At 37.9% G+C, this 21,377-nt stretch overlaps 2 protein-coding genes and 1 pseudogene across 4 annotated transcripts; 2 read left to right on the forward strand and 1 right to left on the reverse strand.

Moving 5' to 3' along the window:
- Positions 1-7,358: 7,358 nt before the first annotated feature.
- On the forward strand, positions 7,359-8,335 carry LOC137747358 (pectinesterase inhibitor 3). Its single transcript, XM_068487456.2, has one exon. The coding sequence runs from the start codon at positions 7,514-7,516 to the stop codon at positions 8,129-8,131; it is 618 nt and encodes a 205-aa protein (XP_068343557.2). The 5' UTR covers positions 7,359-7,513; the 3' UTR covers positions 8,132-8,335.
- An 830-nt stretch (positions 8,336-9,165) lies between these two features.
- LOC137746739 (uncharacterized) lies at positions 9,166-16,850 on the forward strand. 2 transcript variants are annotated; one of them, XM_068486748.2, is made up of 19 exons: positions 9,166-9,754; positions 9,992-10,511; positions 10,666-10,926; positions 11,037-11,128; positions 11,382-11,591; positions 11,671-12,072; positions 12,641-12,777; positions 12,893-12,986; positions 13,102-13,158; positions 13,466-13,600; positions 13,739-13,810; positions 13,945-14,058; positions 14,189-14,350; positions 14,451-14,579; positions 14,692-14,793; positions 14,879-14,958; positions 15,179-15,328; positions 15,523-16,133; positions 16,433-16,850. In XM_068486748.2, exons 1-18 carry the CDS (start codon positions 9,251-9,253, stop codon positions 16,088-16,090), a joined length of 3,789 nt encoding a protein of 1,262 aa, XP_068342849.2. In that variant the 5' UTR covers positions 9,166-9,250; the 3' UTR covers positions 16,091-16,133; positions 16,433-16,850. The 2 variants fall into 2 exon arrangements, with proteins under 2 accessions (XP_068342849.2, XP_088544203.1); XM_088688077.1 differs by having other exon boundaries at positions 16,481-16,684.
- An 84-nt stretch (positions 16,851-16,934) lies between these two features.
- LOC148698778 (3-oxoacyl-[acyl-carrier-protein] synthase II, chloroplastic-like) lies at positions 16,935-21,175 on the reverse strand (annotated as a pseudogene). The gene is made up of 10 exons (XR_015957935.1): positions 20,717-21,175; positions 20,346-20,456; positions 20,122-20,217; positions 19,944-19,989; positions 19,770-19,855; positions 19,347-19,415; positions 18,953-19,180; positions 18,769-18,863; positions 17,149-17,218; positions 16,935-17,063 (listed from the first exon to the last, which is right to left on the reverse strand). The product of XR_015957935.1 is annotated as a 3-oxoacyl-[acyl-carrier-protein] synthase II, chloroplastic-like (transcript).
- Between the last annotated feature and the right edge of the window lie 202 nt (positions 21,176-21,377).

The raw sequence follows: 21,377 nt of genomic DNA on the forward strand, positions 1-21,377 counted from the left end.
ATAACCTGCACCCCCGGTGTTAGTGCTCCCGCCCAGAGTAGGGCACAGTCATTCACGTGATGTTCACCTCCCGCACCACACGCTCAGCTTGGATCCAAGTTTGGTGCATAGGCCTGTCGTACAGACCACATTAGGTGGTTCCGACTCGTAGGTGACCCGCGATTATTCGCACAGCCTTTACGTGATCGTAGCACTAGAGCGTATATATATGTTACACCCAGGCCTGTCGTACAGACCACCTTGAGTGGTTCCGACTCGTGGGCAAGTTCAGATATTGAGATTGAAATTTGAGCTCTAGATACAGCCGTACAGGTCACGTTAGGTGACTCCGGCTGCCAGACGTTATGATGTTGATATGATTTATACCTGGGCACTTACATTCATTATGAGATTTTGGCATGTCATATCTTGAGCATGATTGGCATACCCTGGAGCATGTTTGGCATGTTTATACATACGTTTATATGTATATTTTCTGGGAAGTATACAGGTTTTACGGCGAGGGGTTAGAAAGTATTTTATAAATGGTTTTCGAAAGCTTTGTTTTTGCCCACTCACGCTTTTGTTTTGCGCCCCTCCAGGTTCTAGTTGAGTAGCAGTTCCGGTGGTTTCCCAGAGGGTTTTTCCGACACTTCTGACAGACACCTATCATTGTAGGGTCACCTTCGGGTGCACTTTTATTGTATCTTTTCTTTTGGAGTGCTGTAGACTTGCTCTGAAATTATGACTCCCTCACTAGCACTGTATTAGTACCTTGTATGCTAGTTAGTTTTTAATTATTCGTACTTTATATTACTATCTTATTAGCTTCCGCACGTGCACATGGCTACGTCACCTTCGTGTGATGGCCAGCACGTCCTGATCTCGGTCGGGGTGTGTCAGTTTGGCGTCTAGTTTTGTACATAGGGAATTGTTGTAAATTACGTAGTGAATGTTACAACAAGCAACCAGTGGTCTCAAGTCGCCTACCAGTCTAGATAAACTGATATGTCCACGAGATACATCGCCTAAAATGAGATACAAAGTGATATATACTCGGTTAAAGGTTAAATTATCTTCAAAGAAAATATCAAATATGTCTTATAGATGTATAACAATAACAAATAACGTATCATTAGCTCTAATTAAAATGTCAAAGCTGACGTGAAAATGAAGGTCGAGCTTCAAGCGTTAAAGTTGACGCCATGAAGTAATGGCATCAAATAAGCTTTTTGTTATTTTTAAAGGCATTCAACTTGTCTTATCTTTAATGCCTAGCATATTTAAGTGTATTTTTATCATTTTTAAACCATCAACAGCCCAATTTTTATTATATTTGTTAATGAAGCAAATAAATTTTCGTATATCAGATGGAAAAAAAATATTAACAATATTTTTAATTGTCAAATCCACTTTCAAATTAAAATATAAAATTTTAAATTTGACGTTTCCTTTTAAAATGCACTAAAATTCTCTTTTACTTTTTATCGTTTCATAAACAAAGCACTAAAATTAATTAATCATATAAGTTGGTTTGGGGTAGAAAATGTCTTGTCTTACATAAACAAAGCACTAAAATTAATTAATCATATAAGTTGTTTTGGGTGAGAAAATGCCTTGTCGTACAGGAAGCACTTTCCTAGATATTATATAACTTCCACTTAACAAAAGTATCTATCGCAAAATGTATAATTAATCATCGCGAATTAATATCTCAACAAATGTGAACACCTTAATGTACTGTATCTATACGGGCCATTTAAAGGAAGGGATCTTTATTTTTCAAAAAAAAATAGAGACAACCTCTTGACCATTAAATTTGACTTTAATGAAATTTTATAGCTAAGATTAAATCACATGTCACAAAATCTCAACCACATGATTTCATTAAAGCTAAATCTAACGCTTAAGAGGATGTTCCTATTGTTTTTGAAAAATGGGGATCCCTTCCCTTAAAAGCTTCCATATCTATATATATTCAGATTAATTTCAAATGTCATTCTTCTTCTGTCTCAAAAAAAAAAAAAAAGAATCTCTTCCCTTAAAGACTTCCATATCTATATATTCAGATTAATTTCAAATGCCATTCTTTTCCTGTGTCAATTATTTGCGTAAATGGGTTCCAGGTAGGAGCTCGTCCAATTGCCATAGTTGTGCTGTTTTTCCCACCAAAACCACACCCCAATTGCGGCCATATGCTACGTTCGGGCAACGTCATTCATAAAGTGACACGAAATGTAGATAAGTACTTATTTATGTATAGTGTATGAGCTCGTTTAAAAATGCTTTTAAAATAATTAAAAGTGTTTTTAGGTTTTAAAAATACTGAAAGTATTTTCTACAATAAGCACAAATTATGTGATTTTTGCAGGAAGCATTTTAAGTATTTTTTTTCATGATTCACTTACTTTTTTATTAAGAATTGATTTAAAAAACTTTATCAATCATTTTAAAAACACTTACAAACGAGCTCTATATTTTTTTTATGTATATATCTTTTTTTGTATATAAGTTTTTCCAGCTTGTTACAAGAAAATATACTTCTCATCAAATCATCAATTAAGAAAGTATACACTCGCTTTACGTAAGTTTATCTCGAACCACAAGGCCTTTTGATGACCAATTACCAGTACTCAAATAATTGAGCACGAAATCCCGATTTGTAAATAAAATATGCTCAACTGTTGGATCGAGTGGCTTGTGAAACGGATGCATTGTCCAATGTCACCAGCTCAGTTGGGTCCTACTAGCCCTTCAGAAAAAGTTGGACATCCATCAAGAAACCCGACCCACAAAAATTAAAATGGTGGGGCCTCAAACTTGTGCTTCTTAACCCGCCTTTCCCATTTGGGCCAAGCAATCCACTGCTTCACGTGGACACATGGCTTACCAAAGCCATAATCCAGCCGAAAGACTTCGCTCTGGCATCTTATCAAACACCTCACACGCCACAGATTTTGAACTGGGCCTCCTCGAAAAGCCAGCTGGTGCTGTCAAATGGTTTTCTTTCAGGTGAAATCCAAATAAAAATATAATATAAAAACAAAATGTTCTACACAAAAGTGAGTGGAGATTCTCTCTGGATCGCTTCTATTTTGATTATTCAAATCATTCATTTCTCTACTTTCTCGGAGGGTGCTAGCTCTAATTGCCGGCTCACCACGGCCACACCGTCGTCTTCTAGCCTCCGGTTGCCCAAAATTAGAACCAAATCCTCCCATAAAGAGAGAAGAGAGTCGGGGGAGAGAGAGTGAGAAGGGGGAAGAACATGAACAAGAAAAGGTAAAAAAAAAAAAGAAAAAAAAAAAAAGGTTAATTAGTTCCTAGCCTTTCGATGTTCAATTGAAGGACAAGATTCCGAATGGAAGGGAACAAAGAAGATCCCATTTCTTACGAAAGTGCTGTATATTCACAATAAAAGTGGAATCTACGTGGTAAGTCTGGGGAAAAACACAAGCACATAATATTGATGGTGGTGTATGTACAATTTTTTGAAAGAAAGAAGATATTGGCTTAATGCATAGCAATTTTTTTTTAATAATATGTAAAACTGACTAGTATGAAAAATGAATAGCTGAGATAGAAAATTAAAAATTTAATAGTTGTGACTTGTTAAGATCAAATCCAACCGCTAAAAACCCCGCAACTCTAAGTGATACCGATACGTAATATTAAAGAGACCACCTCATTGTGCAATTTATATGGTGGGGTAGGGATTTTCTTAAAGCGCATTCCAGAGTGTAATTCCACATGTTTTGTTTCAGAACTTTCACCACGGACATGTCGAATTCGTGAGTAGGTTGCTCTGCTGGGCTCACAAGAGGTCGATTCTTACCGCTTTTCAGCAAATAATAATTCATTGATAAATTAAGGGTCCCATGTTTTTCAATCAAAATTCCCCACATATTCGAAATGAGATTCATTTTGGATTTCTGTGTTCAGATTTCGTGAATCAAAAGATTCAAACTGTTTAAGAGAAAAAGATATTTAGACCATTCAAATTTTTTGAATTTTTATGAAATGGACCAATGATATGAGCTAATGAAGATCGTATAATTAAAAATAAGTAATCCAGATCTCCCGGCCCATTAACTCCTAATGTAGAAATCCAGAATGAATTTCAATCCCACTCACTCCGTCAAACGCTGTATGCAAATGCGATGCTTTCGAATACTGACCATTGTAATTGCGTCTGTTTGGTGATGCTCATTAAATCATAGGCCCCATTAGGGCCATAGCTTCTTGGCATGGTATATTCTTGCCATTACCATGTGTAAAATCTCATCTAATATATAAAGAGGTGGGAGATTATATTCACACACCCTAAATTACTTCTCTCATATCTTTTTAATATTTTAATATTTTTCTATCAAGTGTTCATGGTGTGTAAAAAATATTAAAAAATATTAAAAAATTAAAAGGATGTGAGAAAAGTAATTTGAGGTGTACGAATATAATCTCTCTAAAGGGATATGTCACTCAGTATTATGCTTGGGTGATATTCCTCTTCAATTGTAAGTGAGGGGTTTTAGTTTCGAATTTCGTGAATGATGAATTTGATACCAAACTAGGTTGCTCATTGTGTGATTTAGCTGAACTTCTCCTCCCCTTATTGTAAAATATATTGTTGTACTAAATATATATATACAGGCCCTTTAAGGGAAGAGATCCCAATTTTTCAAAAAAAAAATGGGGACACCCTCTTGACCATTAGATTTGACTTTAATGAAATTTTATGGCTGAGATTAAATCACAGGCCATAGAATCTCAACCATATGATTTCATTAAAACCAAATCTAACGATTAAGATGATGTTCCCATTTTTTTTTTGAAAAATGAGGATCCCTTCCCTTAAAGGCTTTCTATATATATAAAGAGATTATATTCACGCATTTTAAATTACTTCCCCCACACTCTTTTAATTTTTTAAATATTTTTCTATGAAGTGTTAGTGATGTGTTGAATATTAAAAAAATAAAAAGGTGTGAGAGAAATAATTTGGAGTGTGTGAACATAATCTCTCTTATATAAACTCCTACGATTTATAGCTAAGTTGTAATGTTTTCCCGTCAGATTTATCTTGTTAATAAAATACTTACTTTGTCGAATAAAAAAGTCCTACACCCAAGCATCGTTTCTTACGGATTAAATCGTGTCAATCCATCTCATTCGTTGGCTTTTTAAAGAATGATGTTTCTAGTGTACAAACAAGAGGATATGAAGTATGAACACGATTGTTTAATCAAAGTAATCAAGTGTGCTTTTGTGTTATTGTCTATGAGTACGTGAGTGGCTCTCAGATGTCTAAGGCGGGCTTGGAGTTGCCGACGAAATGTCCCTAAAAATTGGATATTTGTCACCGTTTGGTCTCCTCGTGTATTAGATACATAGAGCTTGGTTGAAACAGATTGGTCACTCAACGTCAACGGAGAGGAGAAAACAGGGTGGACATGCACTTTACGCTTCGAGGGAGTTTGGTTATTGGTTAATGAATCCATGTTTGCATAGTTTGGTTGGTTAGTGATAGGTTGAAGGGTGAGCAGCTATTCTACCAGGCGACCGGGGTGGTTGCATTTATTTGGATCTTGACCGGTCCCCAACGCTTGCCAAAACTAGCCACAAATGGGGGCTCTTAAATTGCCTGTTACATGTTTGAAAAAAGAGCGTATTTTTTCCTCACCATTATTTAGTGTGATGTATGCTCATTATATTATTTATCACCGTTAGATGAGTTTGAATTTTGAGATTTGTGCATATCTACTGCACGAATCTTGAAATTCAAACTTATCTAACGGTGATAAATAGAATGATAAACATAAATTCAAACGTATCTAACGGTGATAAATAGAATGATAAGCATACACTACACTAAATAGTGGTAAGCAAAAATGCTTCCTTTGAAAAAAAATGTCTGTATGGTATTAGAAATTCTTAACTAAGGATTCGTTTCTTAATGTTTTAGAACAGTTAAAAACGCTTTTAGAACGGTTAAAATGCTTTCAAAATAACAACACTATATACAGTAGCGTTTACGCTCCACATAAACATTTCTTATAGCTCTCGATATCGTTTTGTGTATTACCTTGGTTTTCATTGGTTGGTGCTATGGACTAACCCATAATCAATAAAATACTCTTGAGCGTGTTCTAAATGTCTTCGTGTGCTAGGTGGTTGGTTATCTCCTAAATTACTGTCCAAGTATTTAAAAAATATAAGAAAGGATGCCTGGACAAGTCTAGGAGGACTAGCAGTTTTATGACTTTTTTTGCTTTTTTTTAATTTTTTTTTAAAGAAAATGGTTCAGGTAACTTTTATTTTTTTAAAAGAAAATTATAAAAAATTTGTTGGATACTTGAATAAACATATTATATGCGTGTTCCCATGTTTCAATATGTTATTGTACTTTATAATTTATACATTATTCTATGTTGAAATTTAATTATGCTACAATTATGTATTATAAGTAGACACTTATTTATATGTCAAATAATTTTTTTTTTAACAACTGATGTTATCTACATTAAGAGAGGGGATGTGAGTTTAACTTTATAATGAGCTAATAATAATGTGGTTCAAATTCTTATTTTTCGAGAATCGAATCTAAGACCTTTCACTCAAGTGAAGAAGAATATCACTAGATCATAATACTAAATAAGAATAATAAATTTAATTAAAATAAAACAATTCACTTAGACTTCCACTTAATTTCTTGAATGCTAGACACCTATTTGTCGTGGGCAGAGCCTAACACCTTTTAGAACAAAAAAAACACAATAATACTGCCATTTAATTTATCATTCCAAAAGAGTACATAGTTCGTTGATGAATATCTCTACGTTGACTACATAAACCAAATAAAGTGATGATTAAGATGTGATTGAGAAGACAAATATTCATGTGATGTGACAATTAAGATGTGATTCACAAGAATTTTGAGTTCCTCTTTTTATTTTTCATACATTTTTATTAATTTTTATTAATTAAATTTTTTTAATTAAATTGATTTGAAGATTAAAAATTAAAAGAAGTAAAAAAATATATGGTGATAACACCACCTAAAAATTTTACCGATGATGCCGAAGATGGAATCAATACAAAATAAAAAGATAAAAAGGAAATGTTACGACAACAAAAAGAAGATTGTGAAATTAAAAACTCGCTCTCAAACAAAAAAATTATGAATCGAGAAAGATATATTTTCGAATGTTATTTCTAGATAAAGTTACAAAATGTAAACGTCACTATTCTTTGTTTCCTTCTTTTATTTTCTTTCCATTAAAAAGCAGTTTATCAACATTAAGGAAAAAAATCTTCTCCTAATCTAATCAGGTTGATTAATTTAAATATTTAAATAAAACATTCCTAGTCTAAAACAGAGGCTTGCCCGTTTACTTCCCCACAACCCCTATATATATCCAAAACCCCCATCCCCGAACGAACCACCACCAGTTATTTTCCACACTCTTCACTCTACTCACCCCCACTCTTCTGCTCTTTATACCCATCGCCGGAAAACTCGTACCCCACCGAAACGATGCGTTTCCTGCTCTCTCTTCTCCCTCTCCTCGTCCTCCTCTGCTCGCCTTACTCCGCCGCCGCCGCCGCCGCCACCGCACGGAAACACACTTCACAGCACAACCCAGCATCAAATCTCGTCCGTTCATCATGTCGCCACGCCACCTACCCCAAAATCTGCCTCCGCACACTCTCCGACTACGCGGGCCCAGCCAAGACCCCCCGCGACCTCGCCCAGGCGTCCGTGAGCGTCAGCCTTGCCCGCGCCCGCCGCGTCTCCGGCTTCCTCGCCCAACTCTCCGCCAACTTCCAGGGGACGAAGAGGCAGCGCTCGGCGATAGGCGACTGCGTGGACCTGATGTCGTCGTCGGTGGACGAGCTGAGCGAGACGCTAGGCGAGCTGCAGCACCTCCGGGAGGAGACGTTTCGGTTCCAGATGAGCAACGCCCAGACGTGGCTCAGCGCCGCTCTCACGGACGACGACACGTGTCTCGACGGGATTCAGGAGGCGGATGTGAAGGCCAAGGCCGCGGATGTGAAGCGGAAGATTAAGAATGCGGCTAGGGTTACGAGCAACGCGCTTTACCTGATCAATCGCCTTGACGAGATCCGCGGACGGCCCAGATCTAGACCTTGATGAAGATTGTGAGGATGGACGGCTGTGATTCTGTCAGTATAGGTCTCAGTGTCAGTCCATGCCGGTGATGGCGTCGTACTTTCTTTTTAGTGTCTATCTTTTGGTTTTTTTTTGTAAAATCTTTGTTCAAGTTGTTAACGAGTATAGTAATGATGCTTACATATGTAATATAAAATCTTTTATTAGTTTGGGATATTTTACTTATCAAGATCTTATTTATTTTAAAAATAATATTTGTAAGTGATAGATTGCTTTGATGCGTGAGTTTCTTGTGCATTTACTTACATTTAAAATTAATGTTTGTAAGTGATAGATTGCTCTGATGCGTGGTTGTTTGATGGTTATTTTTCCGTTTGTTGGGTACGTCAAACAACCGCTCTCTTGATGATCCTCAATAATGTGTGTTGAAAAATTGTGCTAGGAAGGACGTCATAACTCATAAATAATTACATCAACTACATTCAGAAACAATACCTTTATGTTTCCTTTTTTGCTCTTATATTTTATCTTTGTTCTCACAGTAAAATAATGGTATACCCTCTCACTTAAAAAATGGGAAAAAAATCTTTTTCGGATATCTTTCATCAAGGTTATCAGATCAAGTAATTCGAGTTTTTGAAATTTTATCTAACGGGTCACCTGTTTTGATTCCTTAAAAGGTGTAATAATTTTTTACCGTTAGATAAAATTTCAAAGGTTCGGATCACTTGATCCGGTAACCTTGGTGAAAAAGATTCGGAGAAGATATTTTTCCTAAAAAATGGGGAGAAAAGAGTTAAATTCGGGTCAGTACTTCCGACCCGCCCCAAAAGGAAATCCTCTTTTGTTGACAGGCTCGTTAAGCCCAAATTGACGTAAAGAGAGTCGGCGGGCGCTTACCAACCCAGAGACTCCTAACCCGCCACTTCTAACTGGGCCACCCAATTCCCAAAACGTAACTGAAAACTTGACCCGTAAATCGGAGACAGGTGTCGAAACGAGAATGCAGGCAGAGGGTGGGTAGAGGCTTAACGGGCACAGCAGATCCCAACTCTCTCTCTCCCCCCTAAAACCCTAGTCACCTCCTGAATCCATCTAAGCTAGGGTTTTTCTGCAACTCCCCAAAACTCCCGCCTAAACATGGAAGGCGTAGAAATGGACGATCCCCACGCCCTCCCTCTTAACGACGACGACGACGACATCTGCGCCTCAATCCTCACTCGCTTCAGCAGCTCCACGCGCGAGGACCACCACCACCTCTGCGCCGCTGTCGGCGCCATGGCCCAGGAGCTCAAAGACAAGAACCTCCCTTTGACTCCCGTCGCATACCTGGGAATCACTTGCTCCTCCCTCGACGGCCTCGCCTCCCAGCTTGACCCTCCCGGTCACGTGATAGACGCACTCCTCACAATTCTTTCCGTTGTCTTTCAGAAAGTATCGGCGGCGATTATCGTGAAGAAAAACGAGTTCTTGTCGGAGCTCTTGGTCCGTGTTTTTCGGTCGCCGTCGTTGACCGTGGGTGCCGCCGTCTCGGGATTGAAATGTATATCGCATTTGCTCATTGTCAGAGGCCGTGTCAACTGGTCTGATGTGTCTCAATTGTATGGATTTCTATTGAGCTTCGAAACCGACTCCCGCCCTAAGGTGAATTTTCTCACATTTTATTTGCCTTTCGAGTTTTTATGGTTCATGTTGATTGTATATCGTAGAATTCAGATTATTCCGGTCATTTATTATATAAATTCGATGAATTTGAGGCTTATCAAACGACTTCACGGCACAATTGTTGCATATTTTGGTAAATACCGATTGTTATGATTGAATTCAGATTTCGATTCTGTTACATGTGTGTGAATGTGTGCTGATTGGATTCGAAATCAGGTGAGAAGACAATCACATTTGTGTCTTCGTGATGTGTTGCAAAGTTTTCAAGGAACGTCGCTCCTTGCACCTGCAAGTGAAGGGATAACTAACTTATTTGAAAGGTTTCTTCTTCTTGCCGGTGGGTCAAAGGCAGATGCGAGTGAAGGACCCAAGGGAGCCCAGGAGGTCTTGTATGTTTTGGATGCTTTGAAAGAGTGTCTGTTTCTTATGTCAATCAAGTGCAAAACCAACGTCCTCAAGTACTACAAAACTCTTTTGGAACTGCGCCAACCACTTGTTACAAAGCGCATAACAGATAGTTTGAATATACTTTGTCTCAATCCATCGTTGGACGTTTCTCCTGAAGTGTTGCTCGATCTATTGTGCTCATTAGCTCTATCTGTCTCTACGAATGAGACTTCTGTGGATGGCATGACATTTACAGCTCGCTTGCTTGGTACTGGAGTGGGGAAAGTTTATTCCCTTAATAAGCAATTATGTGTAGTTAAACTCCCTCTTGTATTCAATGCGCTCAAAGGTATGTAATGTTTTGTCCTCCATTGACTTTAGCTGTGTATGTTTTACCTCTTATTCGTTAAAGAAATCTTCGTCTAAGTTCCTGTCTATATCTGTTCTATTGTAGAAAGCAAAACTCAAAAAGTTCTGTTGTGTTTTTTCTTTGATTTTGGCAGATGTGTTGGCATCTGAGCACGAAGAGGCTATAAACGCAGCAGCGGACACATTTAAGAGTCTCATTCATGCTTGCATTGATGAAAGCTTGATCAAACAGGGAGTTGACCAGATTGTAATGAATGGTAAAAATGATGCAAGGAAGTCTGGGCCAACTGTCATTGAAAAAGTGTGTGCTGCTATTGAAAGCTTACTTGGTTATCACTACGCGGGTGTCTGGGACCTTGCATTTCAAGTTGTTTCAGCAATGTTTGATAAACTTGGTATTACGTTTGATGTATCTGACTTTTTTTCTCACATTTTTAATTGATTTATTTTTCAGTTCTTATTATCTCCATTTGATATAAGAGGTATGACAGCTGTAATCATGCAGGGGTATACTCTTCTTATTTCATGAGCGGTGCAATCAAGAGCATGGCAGAGATGGAGAAGTTACCTGATGAAGATTTCCCTTTCAGGAAACAGGTCTTTTTTTATATTATTGAGTTTTAAATGATTACTTGTCATTATTGTATTGATCCCTATATTGCAAACTCGTCTATATATGAACCATAGCATTTACGATGTCCACTATTATCATTTACTGGTTTTGTGATTGCAAGTCAAACTAATTTCATTTTTTTTTTAAGATTGTTTGGAAGCATCTTGTGTGGTTTTGTCTTTGTTTACACTCAATTAGTGCAACATTTACTAATCTAATGACTTTATTAATATATAGTTGCATGAATGCTTTGGATTGGCTCTTGTTGCAATGGGACCTGAAACATTCTTAGGTCTTCTACCTCTTAATCTGGAGGCTGAAGACCTAAGTCAGGTGAATGTTTGGCTCTTTCCGATACTGAAACAGTATACTATTGGTGCACGTTTGAGCTTCTTTACAGAGTCAATTTTGGGTATGGTTGGAATCATAAAGGAGAAATCCAGAAAGGTATTGAACAGCTCATACTGATTGAATGCTAGTTGTTTAGTTCAGATGGAATTTTTTAGTTATGTGTTATATTTTGCAGCTGGAGTCACAAGGACGTATTGTTTCATCAAGGAGTTCAGATGCACTTGTACACGCTTTGTGGTCATTGTTACCTTCCTTTTGCAACTATGCTTCTGATACTGCTGAAAGTTTCCAGGATCTAGAGCAAGTCTTGTGCAGTGCCCTTCAAGATGAATCTGAGATTCGTGGAATAATATGCTTGAGCTTGCAGATTCTTGTTCAACAAAATAAGAAAATTGTGGAAGTGAATGATCTGTCTCACAGTGAAGTAGGTAGTGCCAGACATAGAGCTATGGCCAATTATACCCCTGAAGTTACAGAAGGTAACATGAGTGTGCTCAAGTCATCAGCACGCAAGTTGTTACCTGTTCTATCAGGTGTCTTCTTGAATACCACAAAAGATGATGCAGGCTGTTTGCAGGTACTTCAGCATACTGTGGTTATATGTAGACATGTGTTTTGTTTATTTGTCCTGCAAAATACTTGACAAGAATGCCAAATCCACATTGATTTTGTATGGTGTACATATCCTACTTGTGTAACAAATGCAGTTCCCCTACAACTCATGCCTATCTTTGTTAAAACCATGACACGTTCTTTTATAAGAGAAAGAGAGGCGGAGGGGAGTCATCTTTTTACTTAAATGTATTAGGTACCTCATAGTGAACATTGAGCAACAAAGACACATGAATAAAATGGAGCTGGCTTACTGTATAAGCTCCATCCTTTTTTTTTACAATATCACGGTTTTCACCTCTCTTTTTTTCTTTCCTTTGACTTCCCTTTGTCCTTTGAATACATTTTCACCTCTTTGTCCTCTCTGCTTCCCCTTACATTCTTGTCTTTTTCCATATTGGGTCCAATTTGCTGTTTGAGAATACACTTTTTGCTAGATACTTGTTTGTACGTTCAATACGGGATTTGTTGATAAATTTTGCATCATTAGTATTTTGTGAAGTTGAGAATAATTATGTTTGCACCTTTTACAGTCGACAATTGGTGAGTTTGCTTCAATATCAGATAAAGAAGTTGTATCAAGGTACTTTAGAAGTACATTGGTGAAGCTCTTAAAGGTTACTGAAGAGGCTAGGAAAGCAGAAAGCTCTAGAGATTCTAATACCACAAGGTACATCATTTTTTTTTTATGTCTATGATGTTTAGTTCATTTTCACAATTGAGTTATTACTTCTCTATCTTAGCATGATATCTGACCTGACGTTAATTCTTCCATCTTACTGCAGGGCACAACTATTTGACCTGGCAGTCTCACTTTTACCTGGTTTAGATGCTAAAGAGGTTGATGTTTTGTTTAGTGCAATAAAGACTGCATTGCAGGTTTGGAAATTTATTTCCTCCATCTGGTTATTTACTTTCTTTGTAGGGGATCTAGAAATGCTTGGTAAAAGGAAATGTTGCACTAAGTTACTAACTATGGGCTTCCTGGCTTCAGGATAATGAAGGTTTGATACAAAAGAAGGCATACAAAGTTCTTTCAATCGTTCTCAGGGTATGCAAAAGTTACTGATTTGTATGCTTTGAACGTTGGGGATTATCTGTATTAAATTATTAATGCTTTTGCAGTGTACTTGAATTATTATCACCGGTCAGTAGAATATTTGGAAACATGGTTTACCAGGTCAAAGTTGTTTGCGTCACTGCTAATGTCATGTCTTAGTTAAAGAAGACATGGTTACAAGGGCATTCATAATTTCTAGAATTATGTGCTGCTGAGCCATCTTTTATCTGTGTTATGGTGATTTTTTTCTTTGCCCATCTCTTTTACTTATGGATCTTATTGCTGGATGTATGGTCAGGACTGTGATTGGTTTCTTTCATCAAAGCTCAAGGAATTGTTTGATATTATGATTGAAGTGCTTCCTTCATGCCATTTTTCAGCTAAACGGCACAGACTTGACTGCTTGTACCTCCTGGTAGTCCGTGTTTCAAAGGTATACATAAACACATTGGTTTTCCAAATTGTATTTAGATGCTCTGTGTAGCATTCATTATTTGAGTATTAGAAATAAAGTTTGCTTTAGGTTAAAATTTTATATGTTCAATGCTTAAGAACTTAAATCTTTATGTAGAGGGACACAGAGGAGAGGCGTCAAGACATCATAAGTTCCTTCCTAACAGAAATAATTCTTGCACTTAAAGAGGTATGTGGTTAAGCTGCAGCGATATCAGATTTATTATGACAAAAAATTCTTTTACTTGAAATGCTAGAAGATCTTCCATAGCTGCAGCTTCTTGCCCTTGAAAATGATATTAATAGTTTTCTTTTTCAATGCAGGCTAACAAGAAAACAAGAAATAGAGCTTATGATATCCTTGTCCAAATTGGCCATGCTTGTGGAGATGAGGAGACTGGCGGGAAGAGAGAAAACCTGCAGCAGTTTTTTAACATGGTACTGGATATTGTTTCAGACACTGCAGCAGTTTTTTACTGATATTCTTTTGGCTATAATTGGTCTTCTGTGGGAAAGCAGAAATTGATATAAATTTGCAGCATGTCTAAGCTTAATCTTATGGTCACAGGTAGCTGGGGGGCTAGCTGGTGAAACTCCTCATATGATCAGTGCTGCGATGAAGGGCTTAGCTCGGTTGGCTTATGAGTTTTCTGACCTTGTTTCAAGTGCCAGCAATTTACTCCCGTCCACATTTCTCCTCCTTCAGAGAAAGAACAAAGAAATAATTAAAGTTTGTTCCCTTCTGTTTTGGATCAGCATTTCGGCGTTATCAGTTATTTTGAGTGCACTGCTTGATAAATCATTGACTTATTTGTTATTTTTTTTTGCAGGCTAATTTGGGCTTGTTGAAGGTATTAGTAGCCAAATCACAAGCCGAGGGGTTGCAGTTGCATTTGAAAAGTATGGTGGAAGGCTTGCTGAAGTGGCAAGATGCTACTAAAACCCATTTCAAAGCCAAGGTTGTTTCCTTGTCAGTATGTTTGTGACACTATTCAGACACTGAGTTCAATTGGTTTAATGAACTTCCCCAATTTCTTATCACTTGCTGTTCAAAACCAAATATTTTTTCAGGTTAAGCTTCTTCTAGAAATGCTCGTCAAGAAATGTGGGCTTGATGCTGTTAAGGCTGTGATGCCTCAAGAGCATATGAAACTACTTTCGAACATACGGAAGGTTTGTCGATAGGCATCTGCTAGAGTGAATTTTCAAGGGGTACTTACTACTAGTTTCTGATCTTCCTTTTTCTTGTTGAACACAGCTCAAGGAACGAAAAGAGAAGAAGACGGGTTCGAAATCTGAGGAAGCTAGATCTCAAGTGTCCAAAGCAACTACATCCAGGTCTCACTCTTTCATAATTTAAAAGTTAAATACATGTGTGAGCACAACTCGCATGTTTGGGTATTTATTCTTATTGTAAAGACATATCACACATGTATCATGTATGTATTTGCCAATGAAATTTTTACAGCTCATTTTTAACTCTAATGTTTTGAGATTTATATATATTTTTTAATCTTCATGTTCTCTAACATATTGTTATTTTCTATCTTCTTTTTAGGCTAAGCAGGTGGAACCATACAAAAATCTTTTCTGATTTTGATGACGAAGAAACTGAGGATAGCAATGCAGATTATATGGATGCCAAAACAGTCTCGGGCAAGCGTGGCAAGGCGTCCACACAGTTCAAATCTAAAGCATCTTCATTACGGTAGGTTGTATTTGGTGTTCATATTGCAATGTTTAGATAACTACACTTTGCATCAATCATGATCTTGGTTGCTAGTAGTGTTCGTTGGATCATATCTGATGGTCTAGAAATGTTATGATAAATAACGCAATCCATTTTGATATCTACACAATCCAATTGCCCGAAATTAACTAACACAAATGTTTGAGTTACAGAAGAACAAATAATAAGAACTTGCTTGATCAGCTAGAAGATGAGCCACTTGATCTGCTTGATCGGCAAAGAACAAGATCCGCACTCAGATCATCTGATAATTTAAAGCGAAAGATGGATTCTGATGATGGGCCAGAGCTAGACCCTGATGGGCGCTTAATAATTCGCGACGAAGCAGAATCATACAAGGAGAAACCATTTGAACCTGATTACGAAGCAAGAAGTGAAGTGGATAGCCACTTGTCTGTGAACTCAAAGAAAACACAAAAGCGCAGGAAGATGTCAGAATCTGGATGGGCTGCCACCGGCAAAGAGTACGCCAGCAAGAAAGCTGGTGGGGATTTGAAGAGGAAGGACAAGCTTGAACCATATGCATATTGGCCACTCGATAGGAAGATGATGAGCCGTAGACCAGAGCACAGGGCGGCCGCAAGAAAAGGGATATCGAGTGTGGTGAAGATGACGAGGAAGCTGGAAGGGCAGAGTGCCTCGGCTATCCTCTCTGCTAAAGGCTTGAAGTTTAAAAAGCGGGTTCAGAAGAAAGGAGGCGGCAAGAAGAAAACTAGGTGAAGCGCCGACTGCTCTGAACATTCATGCTCATACAAAACCACAGGTTTCTTTCTTCACCCTGCACCGGATAGTAAGGAATTGTTGTTAGTTATATACAGTGGTTAATATATACATATTTTGTCACGCCCGTCACTATGCTCATATATTCGAGTTGGCCCATAAAATGTCGGGTCATGCATTTCAGAAACCACTTATGCCCGTGGGTCTGTTTAGTGGTCCGGTTGAGATAGGTTGTGACCGGTTAAAATGGACTTGAGCCACGGGTGTCTTTAGGAACAAATGTAGTTTCTGTTTTTCTAATAACAAGCCACCTACAGATGAAATTAATCTTTGTTTCTGCAGATGAAAACTAATATTATATTTTACTGAGAAGAGCAAATGTTGTTGAAGCTTTTCTCCATTGTTGGCATTTGAGGACTGAATTGGAAGTTCCTAGCTAGATGGTTGTTTGGAAGTTCCCAGCACCAGCTCCCGTTCTGCGGCATGGCGGGAGGGCCTATAGGGGATTGGCTCTGAGTGTAGCAAATATGTAGCAAAGGGGATTTCTGTTTCCCTGACTGAGAGTTATCTATGAAAATTAAAATTTGGAAAGAAGTTACAAGTAGGTCGGAACTCGAAGAACGTAAAGTCATCCAACTGCGGACTAAATTTCATTACAATGATCTGATCAGCCAATTACTTGTACAAGAAAACCAAAATCAAACAAGGCAACTATTGCCGTAGCAGTGATTCAATGACCGATGAGTAGGATTCCTTTTAAGTTCTAACAAAAAGGTGGCTGTACGCAAACATACCTTCAGTACGATTGCAGCAAAGGTTGGAGTAGCACAGTAGATCTGTGTTTCTACTTGTATGGGGCAAACAAGACCGATGAGTTGTGGCCACCGAACCCAAACGAGTTAGACAATGCCACTTTAACGTCCAGTCTCGCTTTCTTTGGACCCACAAGTAGTTTGTATCCTGCATTCATGTGCTGACAGAATGAGAGGATTCCAACTACACTTTCATTGGACATTATATACCAGAAAAGGGTGACAAGGGAACAGAAGCCAACATACCACGCCCTCATCTGGATTTTCCAGATTGATATTTGGATGCATCCACCCAGTTAACATGTCAAGAACTACACTTCAAGCCAAACAAACAATAATTGTATCTGGTCTTACACATAAGGTCTAAAAATAGTGCAGTTTTCCCAATTTGAAAACATCACGTAAGTTACCTGTACTGCTGCAACAGCTTCTACAGCACCAGATGCTCCCAGTAGCAGTAGGTGACCAATCATGGATTTTGTAGAGTTCACTCCCAACTGTAAAACGTAAAGATCTCATCGAACAATAACATGGAAATGAGGAATTAAGATCTCCAGTAGGTGACCAATCAGGTATTGTTGTTACATCAGGATTCTGGCCAAAACAATGAATGAGAGCACTATACTCCAAGAGATCTCCAGCCGGTGTGGATGTAGCATGTACATTAATGTAATTAACATCTTCCCTAGACACCCCAGACTGTTCTAAAGCCTTTTCAATGCAGAGAATAACCCCAGCCCCTGTTTCCAAGGACACTAATGAAAAATCACCATATTGCATAGTAAGCTAGAGATGAATGATTAGAAAACGTGTTTGTGAGACCATAGAGCTTGAGGGAACCACAGGATACAGAACGTCCCTACGGACATTGCACCTACAACCTTACAGAAAAAAAGGATATCCAGACAGACACCCAAGTGCCATTGCCAAGGTCATAGATTTAGAAAATACCTTAGCATGTCCTAACTCTTCTAGAGGCAAAACGCCAGCTCCTTCCCCCCCTAACAAAGCCATCACGGTTCTGTCCAAAAACCAAAAACAAGATTTCGTTAAAAACAGCACCTGTTAAACGTTTCAAACTTATTCTTTCGCAATGCAATAACTTTGCACTTGTTAAACGTTTCTAAAATTAAGAAACTCAACTCTCAAGCTCAGTAGACCTGACTAGGTTTAGTTATAAATTATGATACATCATTTCAAAAAAGCTGACCAGATTCCAACACAAATTTACATGGAGACAGCCAATATATGACATGCCTTTCGATGATTTTTACCATTCTTGTTCTTAACAATATTTACAGAAGTTATCATATAACCAATTACAGTGGAAATAAAAGAATAAATGAATCTAGCATAGTTATTGGACGCATTACACTATCCCAAGGGCGTGATGCTTTGGTCGGATCATTGTTTTTTTGTGACAGTGACAGTGCTCTGCATGCCACAAAGCCTCCCATTCCTCCAGTAATTGCATAAGAACAAGATTATTGTACGTGCAACTCCAAGTAAAACTAAGAAATAACATTTGCAAAGAATGCGAGCAATACCAAGAGGTATCATCACTTAATCTGAACCACCACAGAGCATAAGGTCCTGCGTAAGATTTCAAAGAAAATTGTATATCAGTTATTATAATATACTTAAGGTACAGAAGCTGCTTGTAGGAATACTTACTGCATTGGCTTTAATGATATGATTTGCCGAATTCAAAGTACAGAAGCTGCTTGTATCCACCCAGTTTGTATCGCCTACCCAAAAAGAAGATAACATGTCAAGAACTACACTTCAAGCCAAACAAACAAGAATTGTATTTGGTCCTTGCGTATATAAGGTCTAGAAACTGTACAGTTTTTCCAAGTTGAAAACATCACGTAAGTTACCTGTAGTGCTGCAACAGCTTCTACAGCACCTGATGCTCCCAGTAGGTGACCAATCATGGACTTTGTAGAGTTCACTCTCAACTGTAAAACTTAAAGATCTCATCGAACATGGAAATACAGGAATTAAGAAAACAGATGATGCATGTTATGAACTTATGATCTGTTGTTACCTCAGGATTCTGGCCAAAACAATGAATCAGAGCATTATACTCCTTGAGATCTCCCGCCGGCGCGGATGCACCATGTGCATTAATGTAATTAACATCTTCCCTAGACACCCCAGACTGTTCTAAAGCCTTTTCAATACAGAGAATAACCCCCGGCCCCTGTTTCCAAGGACAATAATAAAAAAACACCATATTGCGTAGTAAGATAGAGATGAATGATTAGAAAACATGCTTGTGAGACCATAGAGCTTGAGGGAACCACAGGATACAGAATGTCCCTACGGACTTTGCACTTACAACCTTACAGACGATGTGATCCTACACAGAAAGAAAGAAAAAAAGGATATCCAGACAGACACCCAAGTGCCATTGCCAAGGTCATAGATTTAGAAAATACCTTAGCATGTTCTAACTCTTCTAGAGGCAAAACGCCAGCTCCTTCCCCCATAACAAAGCCATCACGGTTCTGTCCAATAACCAAAAACATGATTTCGTTAAAAACAGCACCTGTTAAACGTTTCAAACTTATTCGTTCACAATGCAATAACTTTGCACTTGTTAAACGTTTCTGAAATTAAGAAACTCAACTCTCAAGCTCAATAGATATGACTAGGTTTAGATATAAATTACAAACACATCATTTCAAAAAAGCTGACTAGATTCTATCACAAATTTACATTGAGACAATCAATATATGACATGCCTATCGATGATTTTTACCATTCTTGTTCTTAAAATATTTACAGAAGTTTCATCATATAACCAATCACAGTGGAAATAAAAGAATAAATGAATCTAGTATAGTTATTGGACGCATTACACTATCCCAAGGGCATGATGCTTTGGTCGGATCATTGTTTCTTTGTGACAGTGGCAGTGCTCTGCATGCCACAAAGCCTCCCAATCCTCCAGTAATTGCATAAGAACAAGATTATTGTACGTGCAACTCTGAGTAAAACTAAGAAATAACATTTGCAAAGAATGGGAGCATTACCAAGAGGTATCATCACTGAATCTGAACCACCACAGAGCATAAGATCCTGCGTAGGATTTCAAAGAAAATTGTATATCAGTTATTATAATATACTTAAAGATCGTTCATCAGTACATCATTATTTTCAATTTTGCATCTAACCTACCACTAAATTACTTCACGTTGTAGGAATACTTACTGCATTGGCTTTAATGATATGATTTGCCGAATTCAAAGTACAGAAGCTGCTTGTAGCATAAGCAGTAGAGGTTGAATAGTTTGAGACCATCCAACCCTGCAAAGTGTAAGAGTAAATATCAGTTAAAAGGACAAGTACAAAATCAGCAGCCATCACGAATTGTAAGAGCATTGCATCAAATATATATATATATATATATATATATATATATATTATAATCTCACAAGATCCATTGCGAACATGGCAGAACCCATATTTGTGGTTGTGAAAGGTACACAGAAAGGGTTCACCTTCTTATAGGAAAACCGTAAAGCTTCAATTGCATCATAGAAGACCTGTTCAATACCAAAAATCCAGTTCTGAAATCAGATTTTGTGGTACTGATACACTGTCTTAAATTAACAGATAAAGAACATAAACAAGTCCAGTTGTGAAATCAGAGAAACTAGTCTTCGTGCATCTCCACCAAAAATGACATTTGGAGGATTACAAACTATAAACCATGCTTGCTAAAAACATCAAATTGAAGACAAACCGGTAGAAAGATCTTTCAACGTTCCGCGAAAAGTGTACATAAAATTAAGCCACAGAACACCTTCATGCCACCTATTGTTGAGCCAATGAAAACCACACATTTTGCTTTATCTAACGTCTCCATGACTTCTATTGCTGGAAACTGGGTGCAATCAAAAGCTTCTATCTCACTAATGACTAATGCCACGAACTCCCTCAAGCAAATTATTGTAGAAAACATCAGAATCACGACCGAGTAGGGTCACCACACTCGTTCCTGTCACAACCACTCGCCTCTGTCTTGTTAAAGGTTTCTTCTGCTTTGTTAATTCTTCAGTAGATTTCACAGCTACAGCCATGGTTTCCCCTATATTTCCACCGACAACAATGATATATACTGTGTGCATGGCATGCGATCGCAATATCAATGTGACAAAGTCAAGGGTGAGAAACGCTCAATGCAACCTCCAATCTTCAACGATTACTGAATTTTATTTATTTATTTATTTTTTTGAAAATCAGCTGCTTCATTCGCTTGGCAGCATTTATGGGCGATGAGGTTGAGGGATTGATCGCCGAAATGAGGCCTTCTCTAACCCCTGGAGAAAGATAAACAACAAATTTAGAGTCCTGCTAAGTTCATAAACAAGGAGCTCCAGCATTAGCCCCACACTTTAAAATTTGCAACACACACAGTGGTCACCAAATCTCTGTACACTAAAACAACACAAAATATATTTCAT

This window comes from Pyrus communis, chromosome 2, assembly GCF_041283825.1.
Source record: "Pyrus communis isolate YQ-2024b chromosome 2, ASM4128382v1, whole genome shotgun sequence".
In the NCBI taxonomy this organism is placed as follows: Eukaryota; Viridiplantae; Streptophyta; class Magnoliopsida; order Rosales; family Rosaceae; genus Pyrus; species Pyrus communis.

Excerpts from the sequence above, each read along its gene's own strand:
- LOC137746739 (XM_068486748.2), top strand. The coding sequence starts at position 9,251 with ATGGAAGGCGTAGAAATGGACGATCCCCACGCCCTCCCTCTTAACGAC. Across the intron at positions 13,601-13,738 it reads TGGTAGTCCGTGTTTCAAAG|AGGGACACAGAGGAGAGGCG; the intron begins GTATACATAAAC and ends ATCTTTATGTAG. Across the intron at positions 13,811-13,944 it reads TAATTCTTGCACTTAAAGAG|GCTAACAAGAAAACAAGAAA; the intron begins GTATGTGGTTAA and ends TTTTCAATGCAG.
- LOC137747358 (XM_068487456.2), top strand. The coding sequence starts at position 7,514 with ATGCGTTTCCTGCTCTCTCTTCTCCCTCTCCTCGTCCTCCTCTGCTCG.